The 15,601-nt window shown below is 54.5% G+C and overlaps 1 protein-coding gene across 1 annotated transcript; it reads right to left on the minus strand.

The window, feature by feature from the left end:
* Nucleotides 1-13,077: 13,077 nt before the first annotated feature.
* Nucleotides 13,078-15,028, minus strand: HOXD4 (homeobox D4). Its single transcript, XM_082658389.1, has 2 exons — nt 14,081-15,028; nt 13,078-13,550 (listed from the first exon to the last, which is right to left on the minus strand). Exons 1-2 carry the CDS (start codon nt 14,499-14,501, stop codon nt 13,207-13,209), a joined length of 765 nt encoding a protein of 254 aa, XP_082514515.1. The 5' UTR covers nt 14,502-15,028; the 3' UTR covers nt 13,078-13,206.
* Nucleotides 15,029-15,601: the final 573 nt, after the last annotated feature.

The following is a 15,601-nucleotide window of genomic DNA, read 5'->3' on the forward strand; positions in this document are numbered from 1 at the left end:
TCATTGTCTTAAGGAATTTCAAGGGTCACTCAGTGATGATCCACCACCCAAATGTCCATCTTCCCAGAGGCAAGGGCAGTAGCTCTCTCCTCACTGAAAAGGGCTTTGCAGCCTCTCCCCCACCCCAAAATGTAGAGCCCCAAAGAAGTCACCTTTCCTAAAACAGAACCTGAGGATATTGTTACAAAACTGGTTTTTTTTTAAAAAAGCTTATTTCTTTCCAGAAATCGCTACTCCTTGTGAACTCTGCTTGAACCTAAGAAGCAGGAACGGGTCATAAATCACTTGGACAATGGTCAACTGTTCAGTGGCTCATCTTTTCGATCCCCCCCCCTTTTAAGGCTTTCTTTTCTCGCCCTTTGGTACCTCTGCTCATTTGGGCCCCCGACCCAAATGCCTTGGGGTGAAGACTAACTCGCGTAGGGGGAGGGGCGGTTTTCGAAGTCCTCAGCTGCCCTTTCCTCTCCTCCTGCCCTCTACCTCCCAATCCTGCTCCCACCCTACAACCAGCCCCCCCCCGGCCCCCCCCCCCGCCCGGAACACCGGTCGAGGCAGCCTCCCCAGAACCCCGCCGGCGCCATCCCCGGCTCCTCCTGGGGAAGGGGCACCAAACGGGGTTTGGCTGGTTCTTTCTCGTGGTCCCGGGAAGTTGCCCAGCTCAGCTCCGAGGCCCAACCGCAGGCCGGGAATGCAAGGCCAAACTGTTCCCAGCCGGAAGGAAGGCGGCCTCGGAGCGACCACCGCCCGTTCCCCGGGCCGTGGTGGCCCGCTGCACCCGCCGCGCCTCCGAATCAGCCGAACCCTGATGCTTGCTCACTGACTGCACTTAATTCTGCCCGGGATCAATACCTAAATATGATACCGAATAAATAAAAGGCGCTCACAGCGGCCGGGGGACGGAGTTATTAAGCAGCTGGAGCTCTCACGGTGCATATCAATGCACCTGTCATTGTGGTTTGTAGCAAAATTTATGACTGCGAGCACGGCTGCAGTAAACGCTTCAGTAAGGAATGAAAAGAAAAACACTTCCCAAGGCCTGGCACTTTTCAGAAGTGGAAAACAGGCTCCGCGTAGGAGGAAGCGCAGCAAAAGAATTCCCTGCTCCGCACTTTTCCCGGCCCCGCGCCCCGCGAGCCGGGGGATTATATAAAGTGGCCGGTACCGGCCTCTCGGAGCAGCTCTGCTCGGCGGCCGGACGCGGGACGGGACGTGCGTAGCCTGGCCGGGGGCCGAAGACCTGCCGCCCTCCGCGGTCTCGGGAGGCCGGGAGGCTCGCCGGACACGCGGAGGCCGGCCCCGCGCTGTTCGCCCGCCGCCCGCGGTGGCGGCGGAAAGGCCGAGGGGACTGGGAAGAGAGACGGCTGCAGTCGCTGGGCTGTGACTAGCGCCGCGATCGTCGTAAATCCCGGACGGGTAGAGTTAGACCGTGCGCCTTGAAAGAGAAGGGGGAGGCGTTGGAGTAACGGTTGCTTCTGTTCCTCTCAATTTTTCCTAAGGTTCGAGCTGGCCTCGGTTCCTCTCTCTGTTTTGCCTAAATCAGGGCCTTGGAAACCCACAGATCTCTTTCTGGCGGACACCAATATTGCTGGGCATCCCCATTAATTCACTGGAACCTAGCAACGATTCTTCCCTCTCTGTGGGCTTTACTACCTCGGGATTTCATTTCGAAACTACTCCTTTTCGGGTTTGCTCAGAACGGGATGTATTTACCGCAGAGCTGAGGTAGCTTTCTGCCCACATTCTCCCGATCTCTCAGCCAGAGCTCTTCTGCCCTATGGGAAGCCCTGGACGCGCCTTCTAAATCACTCTTATTTAGCCCAGATAACTTAATATGTAATACGCCCTGCATTTAAGGCACTGGGCTCACCCCATTAAAGCGCCATAAATTTGAAGGCCGATGATCGGTTATCATGTAACCGGCGGCAGTTCACACTGAGGTGATCCACTTCAAAGCCGCCCTTTGTTTTATGTCTTGATGTATGAATCCTGAGATGGCTACCTTGAGTTGCAGGACAAATGGAAATGTAGTGGAAATTATTTTTAAAAATCACACCACTCACCACAATGTATGTGTGTGTGTGAGAGAGAGATTTTTCGAATTTTGTTTCTAACTCTTTGAAGGCTCTTCGGGTTCCTTTTGATAGTCTATTCTGTTGAGGTGATCTGGAACAAAATGGAAAACTCTCAGTGGCAGCCAGTTCTTTCTTACAAACACATGCAGAGACTCATTACTCCCTTTAAGGGTGTCATAATCAATGTCACTATTTTACATGGTGTCCGCAGCCACTCCAGGCACCTTCTTACTGGCAGAAAGGAGACTCAGTTGGCTCCTGGGGAGCAGGTGGCTTTTAACACCAAAATCCTTGACTGGATGGGAGAAGGGGGAGGCAGGACAGTAGGGAAGGGCCAGAGCCTCCGCAGGGGGTGAGCCAAGTGGGTCAGAGGCACAGGGAAGCCATTTCCTCTCCTACTCCAAACAAGCCCTAAACGCCCCAGGTTCCCCAATCCCCCAGGCCAAGCCCACCCCTCTTAGGAGCTAAAGGGAGGGACTGTGCAGTACTGGGATGGGAGGGAAGCTATAGCACAGGGCACCAGAAAAGGAGGGTGGACATGTAGATGGGCCTGGGTGGGTCCTAGTCAAGGCTCCCGCAGGCAGCCACAGTGAAGAGGGAGCTGGGTGTTATTTCTTGGTTTGTACGTTATATCTCCGATGATTTCCCTCAGTTTATTTTATTCCAGTAGGTACCCACCACATTCCTGGCCTGGGCTGCCCACAACTGGGTCGAGTTTGGGCTGCAAACCGCCTAAGACGCAAACATCCCTTCCACCTCACCCCAAAACAGACCAAGCTGCCCACCACTGCCTGCGCTCAGTGGGTGCCCGCCCCGGTCAGGTGAAAGGAGAGACGCAGTCCCCCCTCTTGCATCTGCCCTGTGCCAATTAGTCGACTCAGTAGTTTGCAAACACCAAACTGCGCCCGGGAAAGCCCCACACAAAGCGTTCAGGGCCCTTCTAAAGACCAGAGCGCGCAGCCATAAGCCTTTGAAGTGACCTTTGGCTCAGGCGGCAATAACTCACCCCTTAATGAACACCCAACGGAAGCGCCTCGGAGAGATCCCGTACCGGTAGGGCTCCTAACATCGCGCCCGGGCTTCAGCTCCCCAGCCAGCCCCAGACCCAGGGGCCCCACTCCACCGAGCCGGCCCGGAGGGCTGCTCGGTGGAAGCACGATGCACCCATGCCCTCGGACTGGATCAGCGGGTCCCGAAGCCACTTTATATGATACATTCACGTGAGCGGACGTCAACTTTCGCCGCTTGGTTATTTATTTATTTGGGAAAAAAGAGTTCTTTAAAATTAGGAGCTTCCCCTCAGAAGAAGGGCTAAATTGGGAGGCCACCCGGTGCCGTGATTCCCCCGTGGCTGTAGCTAGATTTTTTTTTTCCCAGCCGCGGAGGAACAGGGTAAGTTTGCTCCCGGGGGGTTCTGGGGTGCTCGGTGCACTCTGGGCGCAGGAGGCTTGGGAAGGGGAAAGTAAAGAGGACCCCAAGGTGGCCAAAGTTGGGCTACCCAGAGCCCCCACCATCTTCTCCCGCGCTCTTTCCCCAGCCCACCCAGCACCCAGCACCCAGCACGGTCCCAACCAGCTTCAGCCTTCTGCTTGCCCAGAATCGCAGGCTTTATCCGGCTGGCTCTGAGCCACCAGCCTCAAGTACCCTTTCCACAGCCAGGAACTGGGTGAGCAAACGGGAGGGAGAGCCGTCTGAGAGCTGTCAAGGAAGAGCTGGTTCCTAGCAGACCTGGCCCTAGACCCCATCCCCCACCAGGAAAAGTCTTTTGAATAGGGAGCCTTGGTGCAGATTATTGAAATTTTCGGGGAAGTTATAAGTGAGTGCTCCATGGGGCCAAATGAAATGCTGCTCGCAGTAATTGGATTCAGCTGACTAAGTTGGCAGGCGCGCAGCTCCAAGGCAGCGAGAGAAGAAAAATGTCCAGCGACTTTAAGTTCTGATGGAGCCAAGCGCTGGAGACTGACAAAACAACTTTACTGCTCTCCTTTGATGGCAACACCCCTGGAAGTCGGTCCCTCTCCGGCTGGGGCCCGTCCCAACCTAGGCTAAGGGAGTGCGCCTTGCTTTCTGGGTCCCTTCCCCACAGAGGCCCAGTCTGGCCTTGCCCTCCGGCTCCCAGGAGCATGGAGACGCTCACTCCAACTCATGGAGCGGCTTTTTCAAGCTTTGGCCCCGGGGAAAGACCCAGGATGACCTGTCCTGTCCTCCCACATCCAGGAGCCACAGGACACAATAAACAAAAGGATGTCTGGGATGCAGGAACCAAAATATGATTTAGTTTTCATTTGGGGTTCTTTGAGGCGAAGGACCCAGAAGCCCTAAACCTTTTCTCTGCCACTATCGCAGTCAAAAACCAGATTAGTGAGGGGGAGGAGCCTCCCAAACTCTTTTGGGTAGTTTGGGGGTTCTACTGAATTTGGGGGAGAAGATGGAATAGCACTTTAACCTAGCAAGAAAAAAATATTAAGCCAACAGCAAGAGATAAAGGCATACGTATGTGGAGCTAACTCCCAGAACAATGCAGGGAGCTGGCTGGCCACAGAGTTTCTTTTAAATACGTATAAATCAACCTGCCTGCACCCAGCCAGGCGGCTCAAGACATGGAATTAATATGATGCTCCATCTTACTTTGGCAGTGACAGTGTAAAAAAAAGTTTCTTTTTATTCATTTTCAACCCGTTCTCATAACTGTACATTTACCCCCAAAATACCTCCTCCAGCCCCCACCCTCCTCACCGGCCCTCTCCTCAAACTGCCACTTCCCCCCACAATGCCACCGGCCACCCTCCCAGCCTGGCAAGGTAGTGTGTCCTTCTAACCTTTGGGTAGGCGGGAAGCATCTCCACAAAGCTCACCTCCTTACGATCAATCACCGTCCTGGATGTATATGTAGAAGTGTATTTAGGTCTACGAGTGCTGCCTCACCAATGGCAATCATCAAAATCACAGATTACACAAAATAAATCATATTTAGTATCCCACTCAGGGCAGCAAGTAGCCCCGTGCCCGAAGATTTCATTTTGTCATGCAATTGCTTACCTGGATCCCAATTTATCATAAACCTGGTGTCCTCGGCCTCACAGTGGGCGCCAGTGGGGGGCAGAGCTAGCCTTCCCCCTTTGTCTGCAGACAACACTGTCCCAACCCTGGTCTTGCGCGCTCGAAGACTCGGCCATATACCCGAGCATACGGAATTCCCGGTAGAACGGAACCAGACTGAGGTTCAGCTACCAATAAACGCAGGAAGAACGAGTTCGTAGTCCCCGCGCCGGCTTTGCCTGCGCTGCACGACCGTCGGTCCACCCGCCCGCCTGTCCGCTCCCAGGCCCAGAGCGGCTGCCACCCGCGCCCCCACCCACTCCTGGGTTCCTGCCCAGCCCTCCCAGGCCCCCCAGAGCTCGGCGTTTGTTTTCCTTTCGGAATGTGGCCCTTTCTGGATTTGAAGAGAGCCCCGGAAACCCCCTCATAGTCGGCAAATACAGACGCTGCCTTCAAATGCGAGCATATTTGTTCACGTGACCCCGAGGGAAGATTGTACTGATTGAGGCTGAAACTTTCACGCCATCCAGCCCCGGAGCGCAGCCAGGCCTGGGGGCTGGGAGGAGGGGCAGGAGACGTGGGATCTCGCGGTCCCTTCCCTTGGGCAGACAAGGGTGGGTATGGGGCGGAAGGAAAGCCCCCATCCCGCGGCTCGGGAGTGACCTAGCTCCAGCCTGGCCGCCGGCAGTGGGATGCGAGCGCTGAGAGTCTCTTCCCCCACGACCTCTGACCCTGGCCCAGCCTTCCATCAGGCTGGTCCGGGGATCGGAAATTTTAGAGGCTGCCTCTCTTACGGGCGTCTCCGGAGGCAGCCGTGGAGTATCAAAGGCCCAGGGCTCGCCTAGCTCCCCGGCCGCGCCCGGTACTCCGCATCCTCAAGCACCCGGGCAAGGCGCAGCCTAGTCGGAAGCGCCGCTCTTCCCCTCCCCGGGGAGGCAATTACGTTGTGGCACAGCGCAGGCTCCGGCCCTAAGGTGAGAGGCTCCAGCTCACAGACCAGGCTGGTCACCCCGAGGAACACTCCTCTTCACCACCACCACAGTTTGGGGCCTTGGCTCATTCCGCGGACGCGGCCGATGAGCCTACACTTCCAGAGCCAGAAAAGGCGCAGAAGCACGGGCCGAGACCCGGAGCGTTCTCCCCTCTCTGCGTCTGGCGAACTCCACCCAGGTCCTGCGCGGCCTGGAGCCGCCGAGGCGCGAAGTCGCTGTTTGCCGCGACCTGTGCGCCTCCAGATCCAGGCAGGGCCCACGGATCCCGCAGGCCCAGCAACCGCCAGGCCGCGGCTTCCCGCTTCCTGCGGCGCCTCCAAGAACGCGAGGGGGTCTGCGAATCAGTCCTGGCTGGGCTTATCTGGGAGAAGAGGGAGCTTCTATTTTAGAAATATTAAATCAGGATAGGTTTCCAGCACTCTCTGAGTGGTCGGGTGGAATTTACAGTAACAATTCTGCCTGCGGGAAGAAGAGTTAAAAGCTCCCGGCCAGGGCGAGCAGCCAGCCTCCAGCTCCCGGCTTGCGGTGAGCCCCACGGCACTACCCCAGCTCGGCCCGCACCCCGGAATCCCGCACCATCTGGGGGTGTCCATTCCATCCCCGAAGTCTCGCTTTCATAGCCAGCTCTGCTTCTTAGCGGCATCGGGCACGGAGCAGATGCCCTGTCGCCACCTGCAAGGTCTCGGACAGGCGAAGGCGAATGTGCCCGGCAGCCGCGGAAGAGCCAGGGAGAAGGGGGTAAGATCCTCCGCATTCCCACTCCAGAAGCACGGGCAAGTCCCGGAGAACAGGTCACAGGCTCGAGCCCCCAGACCTGTCAGCGAGCCCCTCCTTTGTTCACCCGGCCGGGCCTGGCTGGAGGCCCACTCGGGGCGCCTCTTGGAGTCAGACCGTGGGTGCCCCCAGTCCACCCTCACCCGGAGGACCCCGCCCCCTAGCCTCCCGCCAGGGGCCGAGCAGCCGGCCCGCAGTAAGTGTTAATCTCCAGCCAAAGAGGGGGGCTGCTTTGCGGGAATTTGTCTCCAGGAAAGGATCTGAGCCTTCTTCAATCGGAGCATATGTTCATAGAGCAATAAACCGGAAAGATTTACAGTCCTCGCCCGGCCCCCAACAGCCTCGCACCCTTTCAGGAATTACTTACGATGATTTATCACACCAACCCAGGCAATTGTCACACTGATAAAATAGCCCGGGCCGGTGCCCGCCAAGCCCGGGCCTTGGGAGGCTGTTGGCTGCCGGGCTGGCGGCGGGGCTGAGGAGGTTTTTTGTGGGTTCCTCTCTGGGCCTACCAGGGGATGTCGGGGTGGGTGGGTGGGTGGGGTTGGGGGGTGGGAGGGCAGCCAATTCTCATTGAGAAAAAAACGCAAGCAGCTCAGAGAAAGCGCCCAGAATCTGCGCCAGAGTCACTTGCAAAGCACATAAACATTTGTCATCTTTGAATAATTGAATTAATGTGTTATTGTTTGAATGTATAATTCACAACGGAGGAAACTTTGTCTCTGTCCTGACGAGGAAATATACACACACCAAAAAAGAAATCAAAACACACACAATCCCAAAACAACCACCACACGCAGACAGCCCCCAGCTCGCCGATGTCATCCTCAAAGCCAACTAGAGGGAAGGAGGCAAAAAAAGAGAGGCCCTCCTCCCCGGCATCAGGGCCGGAGTGGCGAGCTGGAGGAGAATGCCCACTGCTGCCCCCAGCACAGATCTCCGGCAAGCTGGGGGTGGGGTAAGGGGGTGGGAGTGGAGTGGTCCGTGGGACCTCGCAGCTCCTTGGAGTGCACGAGAAAAAAGGCTGAAACTGGAGCCAGCGGGAGAGACAGCTCCTGCCTCTCACCCTAGCCTCTTCCCCCCCAACCCCGTTTCCCTTCCCCCGAGGCTTCTTCCCCTCACCCCAGGGTCTCCCATTCCTCGGGCGGCGGGGACTTCTCCCTGCCTTTATTTTAGATCTTCTCCCCAAATTAAAGATACAAAAATTGAGGGGAAGGGGGGCAAACTCCTTGCTGGGGTGACAGAAGCAGCAGAGCGTGGGTGCGTGGGTGGGTAGTGGGAGAAGCAACTCGGAAATCATTATCTGTTGGTTGAAACCTGCCTGGGGTAAAATTTCAACTCGATTTTATAGCCTTCCATTATGACGCAAAGAAAAATTTACGACCCTCGCTTGAAAAGAGGGCCGAGGCCTTTTCTCACCGGTTTAAGAATAGGCAGCAGATGCCGTGACAGCGACCATTGTTCCCGGTAGACACAGGCGACCGAGCAACCTCGGCCCGCGTGCGCCAGGCGCGTCCCCCAGCCGGGCGGGTTTTTACTACTCCTGTCGCCTCTGAGCAGCCCGCGCGCACCCTCGCCCCTCGCCCCCCGCACACCCTCACACACCCTCTCTCTCTCTCTCTCTTTCACACACACACACACTCGGCGGCTCTCAGTAATTTTTCATAAGTGCAAAGCTTTGCTGAACCAAAGGTCACCATCCAAGCCACTAACAACTTCTCGCCGGCGCACGGTTCCAAATCAGGAAGCAAAGGGAACTATTTGTCAGTGGCCTGACAGCTAAGTTCATTAAGGATTTAAATCAGAATAAATAAAAGTCGCGAAAATATTTACCTGCCGGCCGCGCTCCCGCGCCCGCCGCCTGGGGCCGAGGGTGGAGGGCTGGGGGCGCCGCACGGCCCCCCTCGGCGGGTGATATTCTTGGGATCTCTGCACTTTCCAAGTCGGAGAGAGCCCTTTGCGTGGCAGATTAATGACGACTCCGTGTTTCTTAAGGGACGTGCTGAATTAATTATTTCACCAATCACGTGGTCGGGACTTGTAGAAATCTATTCTTATCATCTTCCTCGCACTTTGAAAATTCTCCGGGTTATGAAAGGCCCTCCCCCGGCTGGCGGCGAGCCCCGGCCGCCCAGCCCGGCGCGGGGGGCAGGGAGGGCTCCCCAACATGGCGGGCGCGCGGGAAGCGCAGTCTGCCGAGGGTCCCGATTTACTGTACTGTACTCCGGCGGGCTCGGCTGTGCACTCGCTTCCTCCTCATCCCTGCCCGCGATTCAATACACACAACCGTACTGATGTATTGGTGGGCACAGGAGGAGCCATTAAGCAGAAGACGGGCAGAGAACAATCATAAAATGTGTCTGAATATTTAAACTTCTGTCTGCGCACTTATAAATACACATGTCCACGCGTCTGAGGCGAGCCCTTCCATATATTAAGGACACATGTCTGATTTTATGCATTCTGCTCATCTGTCGCGAGTAAGGCCCCCTCCCATCTATTTTGGGACTCCTGTCTTGGCCCCCTCTTCAAGGCGAAGCCAAGACGAGAAAAGCCCTCGTGAAAAAAACAGCACACGCCACTTTTTATAGTGGGGAGTGTTTATTGTGGTCTGGAGGGCGGAGGGGGCACTCGGGGGAGGAGGGGCAGGTGCTGGAGGCCCCGGTGGGGCTGAACAGCACAGAAGAAGTAGAAGGAGCCCAAGATTGGAGGCCAGAGGGGTGAGATCCGAGCAGCCACCCGCCAGCCCCAGGTTGGCCCAGAACCCAGCACCAGACACGCCCTCAGAGTTGGGGGTCCAGGAGATCTCTCTCACCCACCATGTCACAAAGAGAGACCGAGGGGGCCTGGGGCTGATCCGGGCCATGCTGAGAGCCAAACTGGAGCCTCCTTTTAGCCCGGGAAGGTACTTATTTTCCTTTTAAAAAATAATGTCCACCCCGCTGCAGCCTGAATCCAGCCTTAGGCTTCCCAATTCTCACAACATATGATGGCCAAATTGGGAGTGTAGGTATGGGGGAGGGAGAAAATGGTAGAACTGCTAAGCCTTACACAGTTTAACCTTCACACATCAGGCACATTACAGAAAATAATAAATTGTTTATATTGGATGTTAGCTTTTAGAAGACCTAATGAAGAATGCTTCTGTGGAGGCACCAAACAGGAGGGAGATTTCGCTACACCTTTTATTATTTCAAATATAGATCAATGAATTACATCAAAACTACAGGCAACAATTAGTATAAATAATACTTTAATCAGTGGCAGCAGAACATTGGTCAATTCTATTAAAAAAGCATCTTGTGTGAACAGACACCATGGGGCTGACTGACAATGTCATCGCCCAACAAAAGGCTGCAATGAACAAAGTGAGATGGGAGTCTGAGGAGCAATGTCCTCGCCAAACACTTCACTCCCCCCAGTCACGACCCCAACATACCATTGAAAAAACTCAAAACAAACACTTCTGGCTCATATTTGGGGGAACAAACTGGAAACAAATAAAAGCAAATGGGCACTGAGGCTTCCTACATCTAGGTTTCTCCAGAGTACGTTCCCAGATGGAAACTCATTTCCTTCCCTGCCCTAGGTGACTGGGGGGCCCTGCTTCTTCCCTGCCCCACTCCTGTGGGCCCAAATGGACGCTGGGGTCCGATTGGGACCTCAGGGTTGAGGGCCGCCCTCTGGGCCATCCAGGCTCCATTAACATTTCAAAAGACAATCCCTAGAAGAGGAGAAGGAGAAGTGAGACTTATAAACAAACAAGTTGTTTCTCTGATTAAGTTACTTTCCAAAGTAGTGGGGCTATTTTTAAGAAGAACCTTGGGTTTTCTTCATCAAAACATGCCTCTTGGCTTTCCTCTGGGGCAGGGGTGAAGGCAGTTAAGTAGTTTGGCATTTGGTCTGAAGCTGGAGTGAGTAACCTGAACTTCTGGGAAGGGGGAAATCTATATAATAATCTTTGCAATACATATGTAGTTGGATGTTGTGAAAATATATACTACCCCCTCCCAAGGAGAAGGTTCAATGTATTCACAGATTCGGGTTTTAGGAAAGAATCTGAGCAACTTTCTAACTTGCCTAAGGATAGCGGCCCTTTTCAAATCCTACATCCAAAGACTGCTCTCCATGTTCGAGGGGGAAAAAAAGAAGAGAAGGGTAGTTAGAGTCCAAAAGGTTAAGGGTTTAGAGGTCAGTCCTCCTGGCTGAAATACAGCTAATCGAATAGAAAATTTGTCCTCTGGATGAACCTGATTCTGTAATTTAGCCGAACTTCAGTAAAATACCTTTTCAGCTTCTCAACGTGAGGGCATCAGAAAAAAGACGTCTTGACTATGTATGAACTCTGTGCTTTTTGTCATAGAAACAATGATGCGAATAATGCAGGAATATCCATCTTTAATATCCCGACGTGGCGATATTCAAGTATTGCCATGTGCAAGTCTGAGAGCCAGGCTCACCCCAAGGAGGAACAAAGAGCTGTCCCTAGGGTCTAATACAAAAGAGCAAGGCTTGGAAGACACTTTAGAGAAGTGGAATTTCAGCCTAGGGACTCCAGTGAATACCTGCCCTCAGCTCTCAGGAGACACAGAACCAAAGAACATGCCTGTAGAGAAAGTCTTTTCCCCCTACACTTAAATATATTTTAAAAATTACCTCTGAAATCTTCTAAAGTGTTCTCAAGCACTGAAAAAATAGCCCCAATTCTGAATCTCCTTTTCAAGCTCACCCCCTCTCCCTCCCCACTTTTGTGACTTTTCGGTAGCTACAACCAGGGGTTTCTTTTTGGAGCCCGAGGCTTTGCGGTTTAAATTTCTGAAGCCTTGTTTCATTTGAGTCTATGAACTCTGGCCATTACCTTTGACTCTTTCCCTTATCCTTAAGGGTCAACATTTTAGAAAAGTGAGCTTTGAACCCTTCCCAGGCAAGGCATAAGAAAAATGACTAAAGAACATCTCTCCTGTTGTTTGAGAGCGATTGTTTTTAAACCACTATTCTCAAGGCAAGGGAGAGGAGAGGGCCTGAAAACTTTTATACTTTCACAAATTCTGCTAATTAATGGGTTGAGGAAAACTTCCTTAGATTTGTTTTTTAAAAAATTAAAACTTAGGGAAAAAACCCTAAGACCAACTTTTGTGGACTTCTAGATTCAATTAGTTTTTCTTTCATTTTTTACAGCAAGACTTCCTCACCTTCCCACTTTCTCCCCAATGCACATTCCCTCTTTCATATAGGCAGGCCATACACCAATGCTTATAAAATACTGCTATATGGGGTATTTGGGGACATTTGGAATCCAGTTGGAACAGAAAATTCAGTCATTATCTAATGACCCAGAACACAGAGGTTTTGTTTTCTTTCCCCAGAAGGAAAATGTTGGACCATTTGTTTCTTTCTTTTTTCCCTTTCCTTTAATCACCCAGAACTGGTTGTAAGCACAGTGCTGAGAAAAGCACATGTGGAAATATATTTTCAGGAACTCAACTTTGAGTGGATCCTTTGCTTCCCTCTAGAAGGGTTAAGGGCCCCCTACACACATTTCCGGGGAGTGGGGAGGGGGTGGAGTTCAAAATGCCGGTTACAGCCAGAAGTAAGTCCACGCATCTCTTGATTCTGCTCCCTGAAACCCAGCCCCTTTCACCATGGTAAGTTTTTTGGCAATAAGATGTCAGTTATTTCTGCACCCCAATTCCCCAACAAATAAATACTTAAGCAAATATAATCTAAACATACAACAACCCGTTTGCACTTCCTTCTTAGACTCATTTCTTTGGGCATGGGGCCACTGGGAGCAAAAAAAATTTTTTTTCACACTGGAAATTATACAGACAACCCAGAAAGTTCAGAAATCCTGGCCCAGCCCTCCTGCTTCCACTGAAAGCACCTAGCGCAAGGGTGGCCAGCCTTCTGATTCAACACGCCCACATTATGAAACCACAAAGATCCCTGGAGGGGTGGGGGGGGCGGGGAGGATGTTCAAATTCACACTGGGATAAAGCATCCAACCTTCATTTGCAAATTCAAAATCCAACAGCGGAGATTTTCAGGAGTTTAATGACTCGCCAAGGTTTTATGTTCCCAGTAGCTCCTGCCATTTGATAATATACTTAGAGAGAGAATCCCACCCCCCCCCCGACCCCCATCCCCGCTCCAGGGAGGGGGCTACCCTCGGGCAGGGTGCTAACCTAGTCCGAGGTTAGGCCTGCCTGTCCCAGGTCCACCCTACAGTACCTTAGAGCCCAGGGAGGTGACAGCAGGCCCGGCCTGCCCCCACAGCTTCGGCTCAGCCGGGAGCTCAGGGAGGGATGGGCCCAGGGTCCCCACTTCTATAAGGTCGTCAGGTCCGTGTGGTGGTCCTTGGTCAGCGGCTGCAAATGCTGGCCAGGGGCAGCTGAGGAGGAGCAAGAGGAGGAGGAGGATGAAGACGACGACGACGAGGACCTGCCTTTCGTGTTGGGCAGCTTGTGATCTTTTTTCCACTTCATCCTCCGGTTCTGGAACCAGATCTTGATCTGGCGCTCGGAAAGACACAGGGTGTGAGCGATTTCAATCCGACGGCGCCGCGTCAGATACCTGTTAAAATGAAATTCCTTTTCCAGTTCTAGGACTTGCTGCCGGGTGTAGGCCGTCCGGGACCTCTTGGGCTCCCCGCCGGTGTAGTTGGGGTTCACTGCGAGACAAGCAGACCGCACAGTCAGGTCAGCGCCCGGCCTCGGATTAGGCCACAGCCGCTCACTTCCTGGCGCGCCCCGAGGCCCGGGCCCTCCCGGCGCGCTCCTGGCCCACTCCCTGCCTCTTGCCCGCCCTCCCAGGCGCACACGCTCACTCCCACCCAACCCCTCGGACCCACCTGCTCTCCTGGGCTCTCGGGCGGGGATCCCCAAACGTGCCCCATCTCCCCAGCCCACCTCCCGCTCCAGCACTCCCAGGCATTTTGGAAATCCCCTCTTCCACCGCGTTCCCTCCGCTCTGAAAATGGAGTCCTCCCCCACCCCACCCCCATCTCCACCCCCTTTTGCGCCCAGAGCCAAGCAGCCAGCCACATGGTCCCGGCCTGCTCCCTCGGCTATAAAAATTTATGGAGAGAGTAATTGCGGCGCCCATTGAAGCCCCACACGCCCCCACCCACTCGCACCCCCTCGCGGGGCCCAGGCCGCCGGGCTGGGGTGGAGACTGAGAGGTCCTGGGCCCGTGCCTTACCGGAATTCACGTGCACCTTCTTCATCCACGGGTAGACCACGGCCGGCTGCTTGAGGGCCGTCCCAGGGGGCGGCTGCTTGGGGCCGCCCGGCTGGCTGCAGGCCCGGGAGCCGGGCAGGGGCGGGGGCGCGGGGCACGGCTCTCCCGGGGCACCGTAGTGGCCGCTGGGGCCGCCGGGTTCTTGCCCGTGACCCCGCGTGGGCAGTGCCGAGCCAGGCCCGGGGCCGCCGCCTCCGAAGGTCTGCTCACCGAAGTCGGGCCGTGGGTAGAGCCCCGGGGGCTGGAAGTCGGCCCCCTGCGCGCCGCCGCCGTAGTAGTCAGCGCCCTGCTCGCCTAGGTAGCCACCCTGCAAATATTCCTCGCACGGAGGAAACTTGGGGTCCACATACTTGGAGTTCACCATATACGAACTCATGGCCATTAATTTCAGAAGGTAGAAAATACTAATTTTTCTCGTGTTGTCTTTTTTTCTCCTTCCATAGGGCCCTCCTACTTGCTGTCAACTGAATAAAGTTGGCGGCCATGTGACCAGACCAGCCAATAGCGAGGGAGTGAGTTTATCACCGGGTTGGTGAGCATCTCATAATTTTCACAAATTTAACTAAATAACATACGTGTAATCAAGTGACTTGCCGTGGCACATTTGAGGGCCCCCGCCAGATGTTAAAGTAGTTCTAATCCCAGCATCCTCATTCCCCACAGGTAACCCCAGCTTTTGTCTGCCACTGACTTTGCTAACCTCCAGTGCCCCCGCCACTCACCCCGCCTGTAATCAGCCCCCCAAAATGGGCACAGTTCAAGCGGGAATGAATCCTCATATCTGTCAGGGTGCATGGCATCAAAAAGTGGGCGGAAGAGGTGGCTTCTGAGTTGGCAGAGAACCCCAGGCAGGCAGGACTCCCGCCCGCCCAGCCTGTGGAGCGGGGACTCTGCCATACAAAGGCCGAATCCCGGCTTTGTCTTCATCAGGGTCACCCAAAAGTTACTACAATCTGGCTGGCCTGAATCAAATTAGGCAATGAGTAACTGCCAAGCTTTCTTCGAGGCCGTGGTGTTTCCAGCCAAATCTTGGCCCTTGCTGGTATGGCAAGAAGCCCCCGTGCTGCTCTAGCCAGGGCAGCTGAAGGGTAGCCCAGGAAGGTGGTGAGGGCACCCCCAGCTCACCCAAATGGACCCCAAAGGACCCTAAACTCCTTCTGCCCAGCTCACCTTCTTCTCACATGGCAGTAACGGCCAATGAGGCCCTTCATTGAGCACCCTCCAACTTTATGCCCCTGGAGGGCAGACCTGGGGCTGGGGTGACCTGGACTCCCACCTTGCTCCCCAGTGCCCCCAAACCTAACCCTCTGGCCCTGCATTCACGCAACCAATTAGGGTTTTACACAGGGGGCCCTGTTTAAAGGTGAGGAGCTTCTCCAGGAAAAGGCTGCTCTATGTCACCAGGCTCAGACGATCCACCTGGAGTCCAAGGTAATAAAACAGAAAGAGGCGACTGACCCGCCGGCTGCCTCTGGCCTCCAG

Source organism: Grampus griseus (assembly GCF_964374135.1).
Source record: "Grampus griseus genome assembly, chromosome: 7".
Classification (NCBI taxonomy): Eukaryota; Metazoa; Chordata; class Mammalia; order Artiodactyla; family Delphinidae; genus Grampus; species Grampus griseus.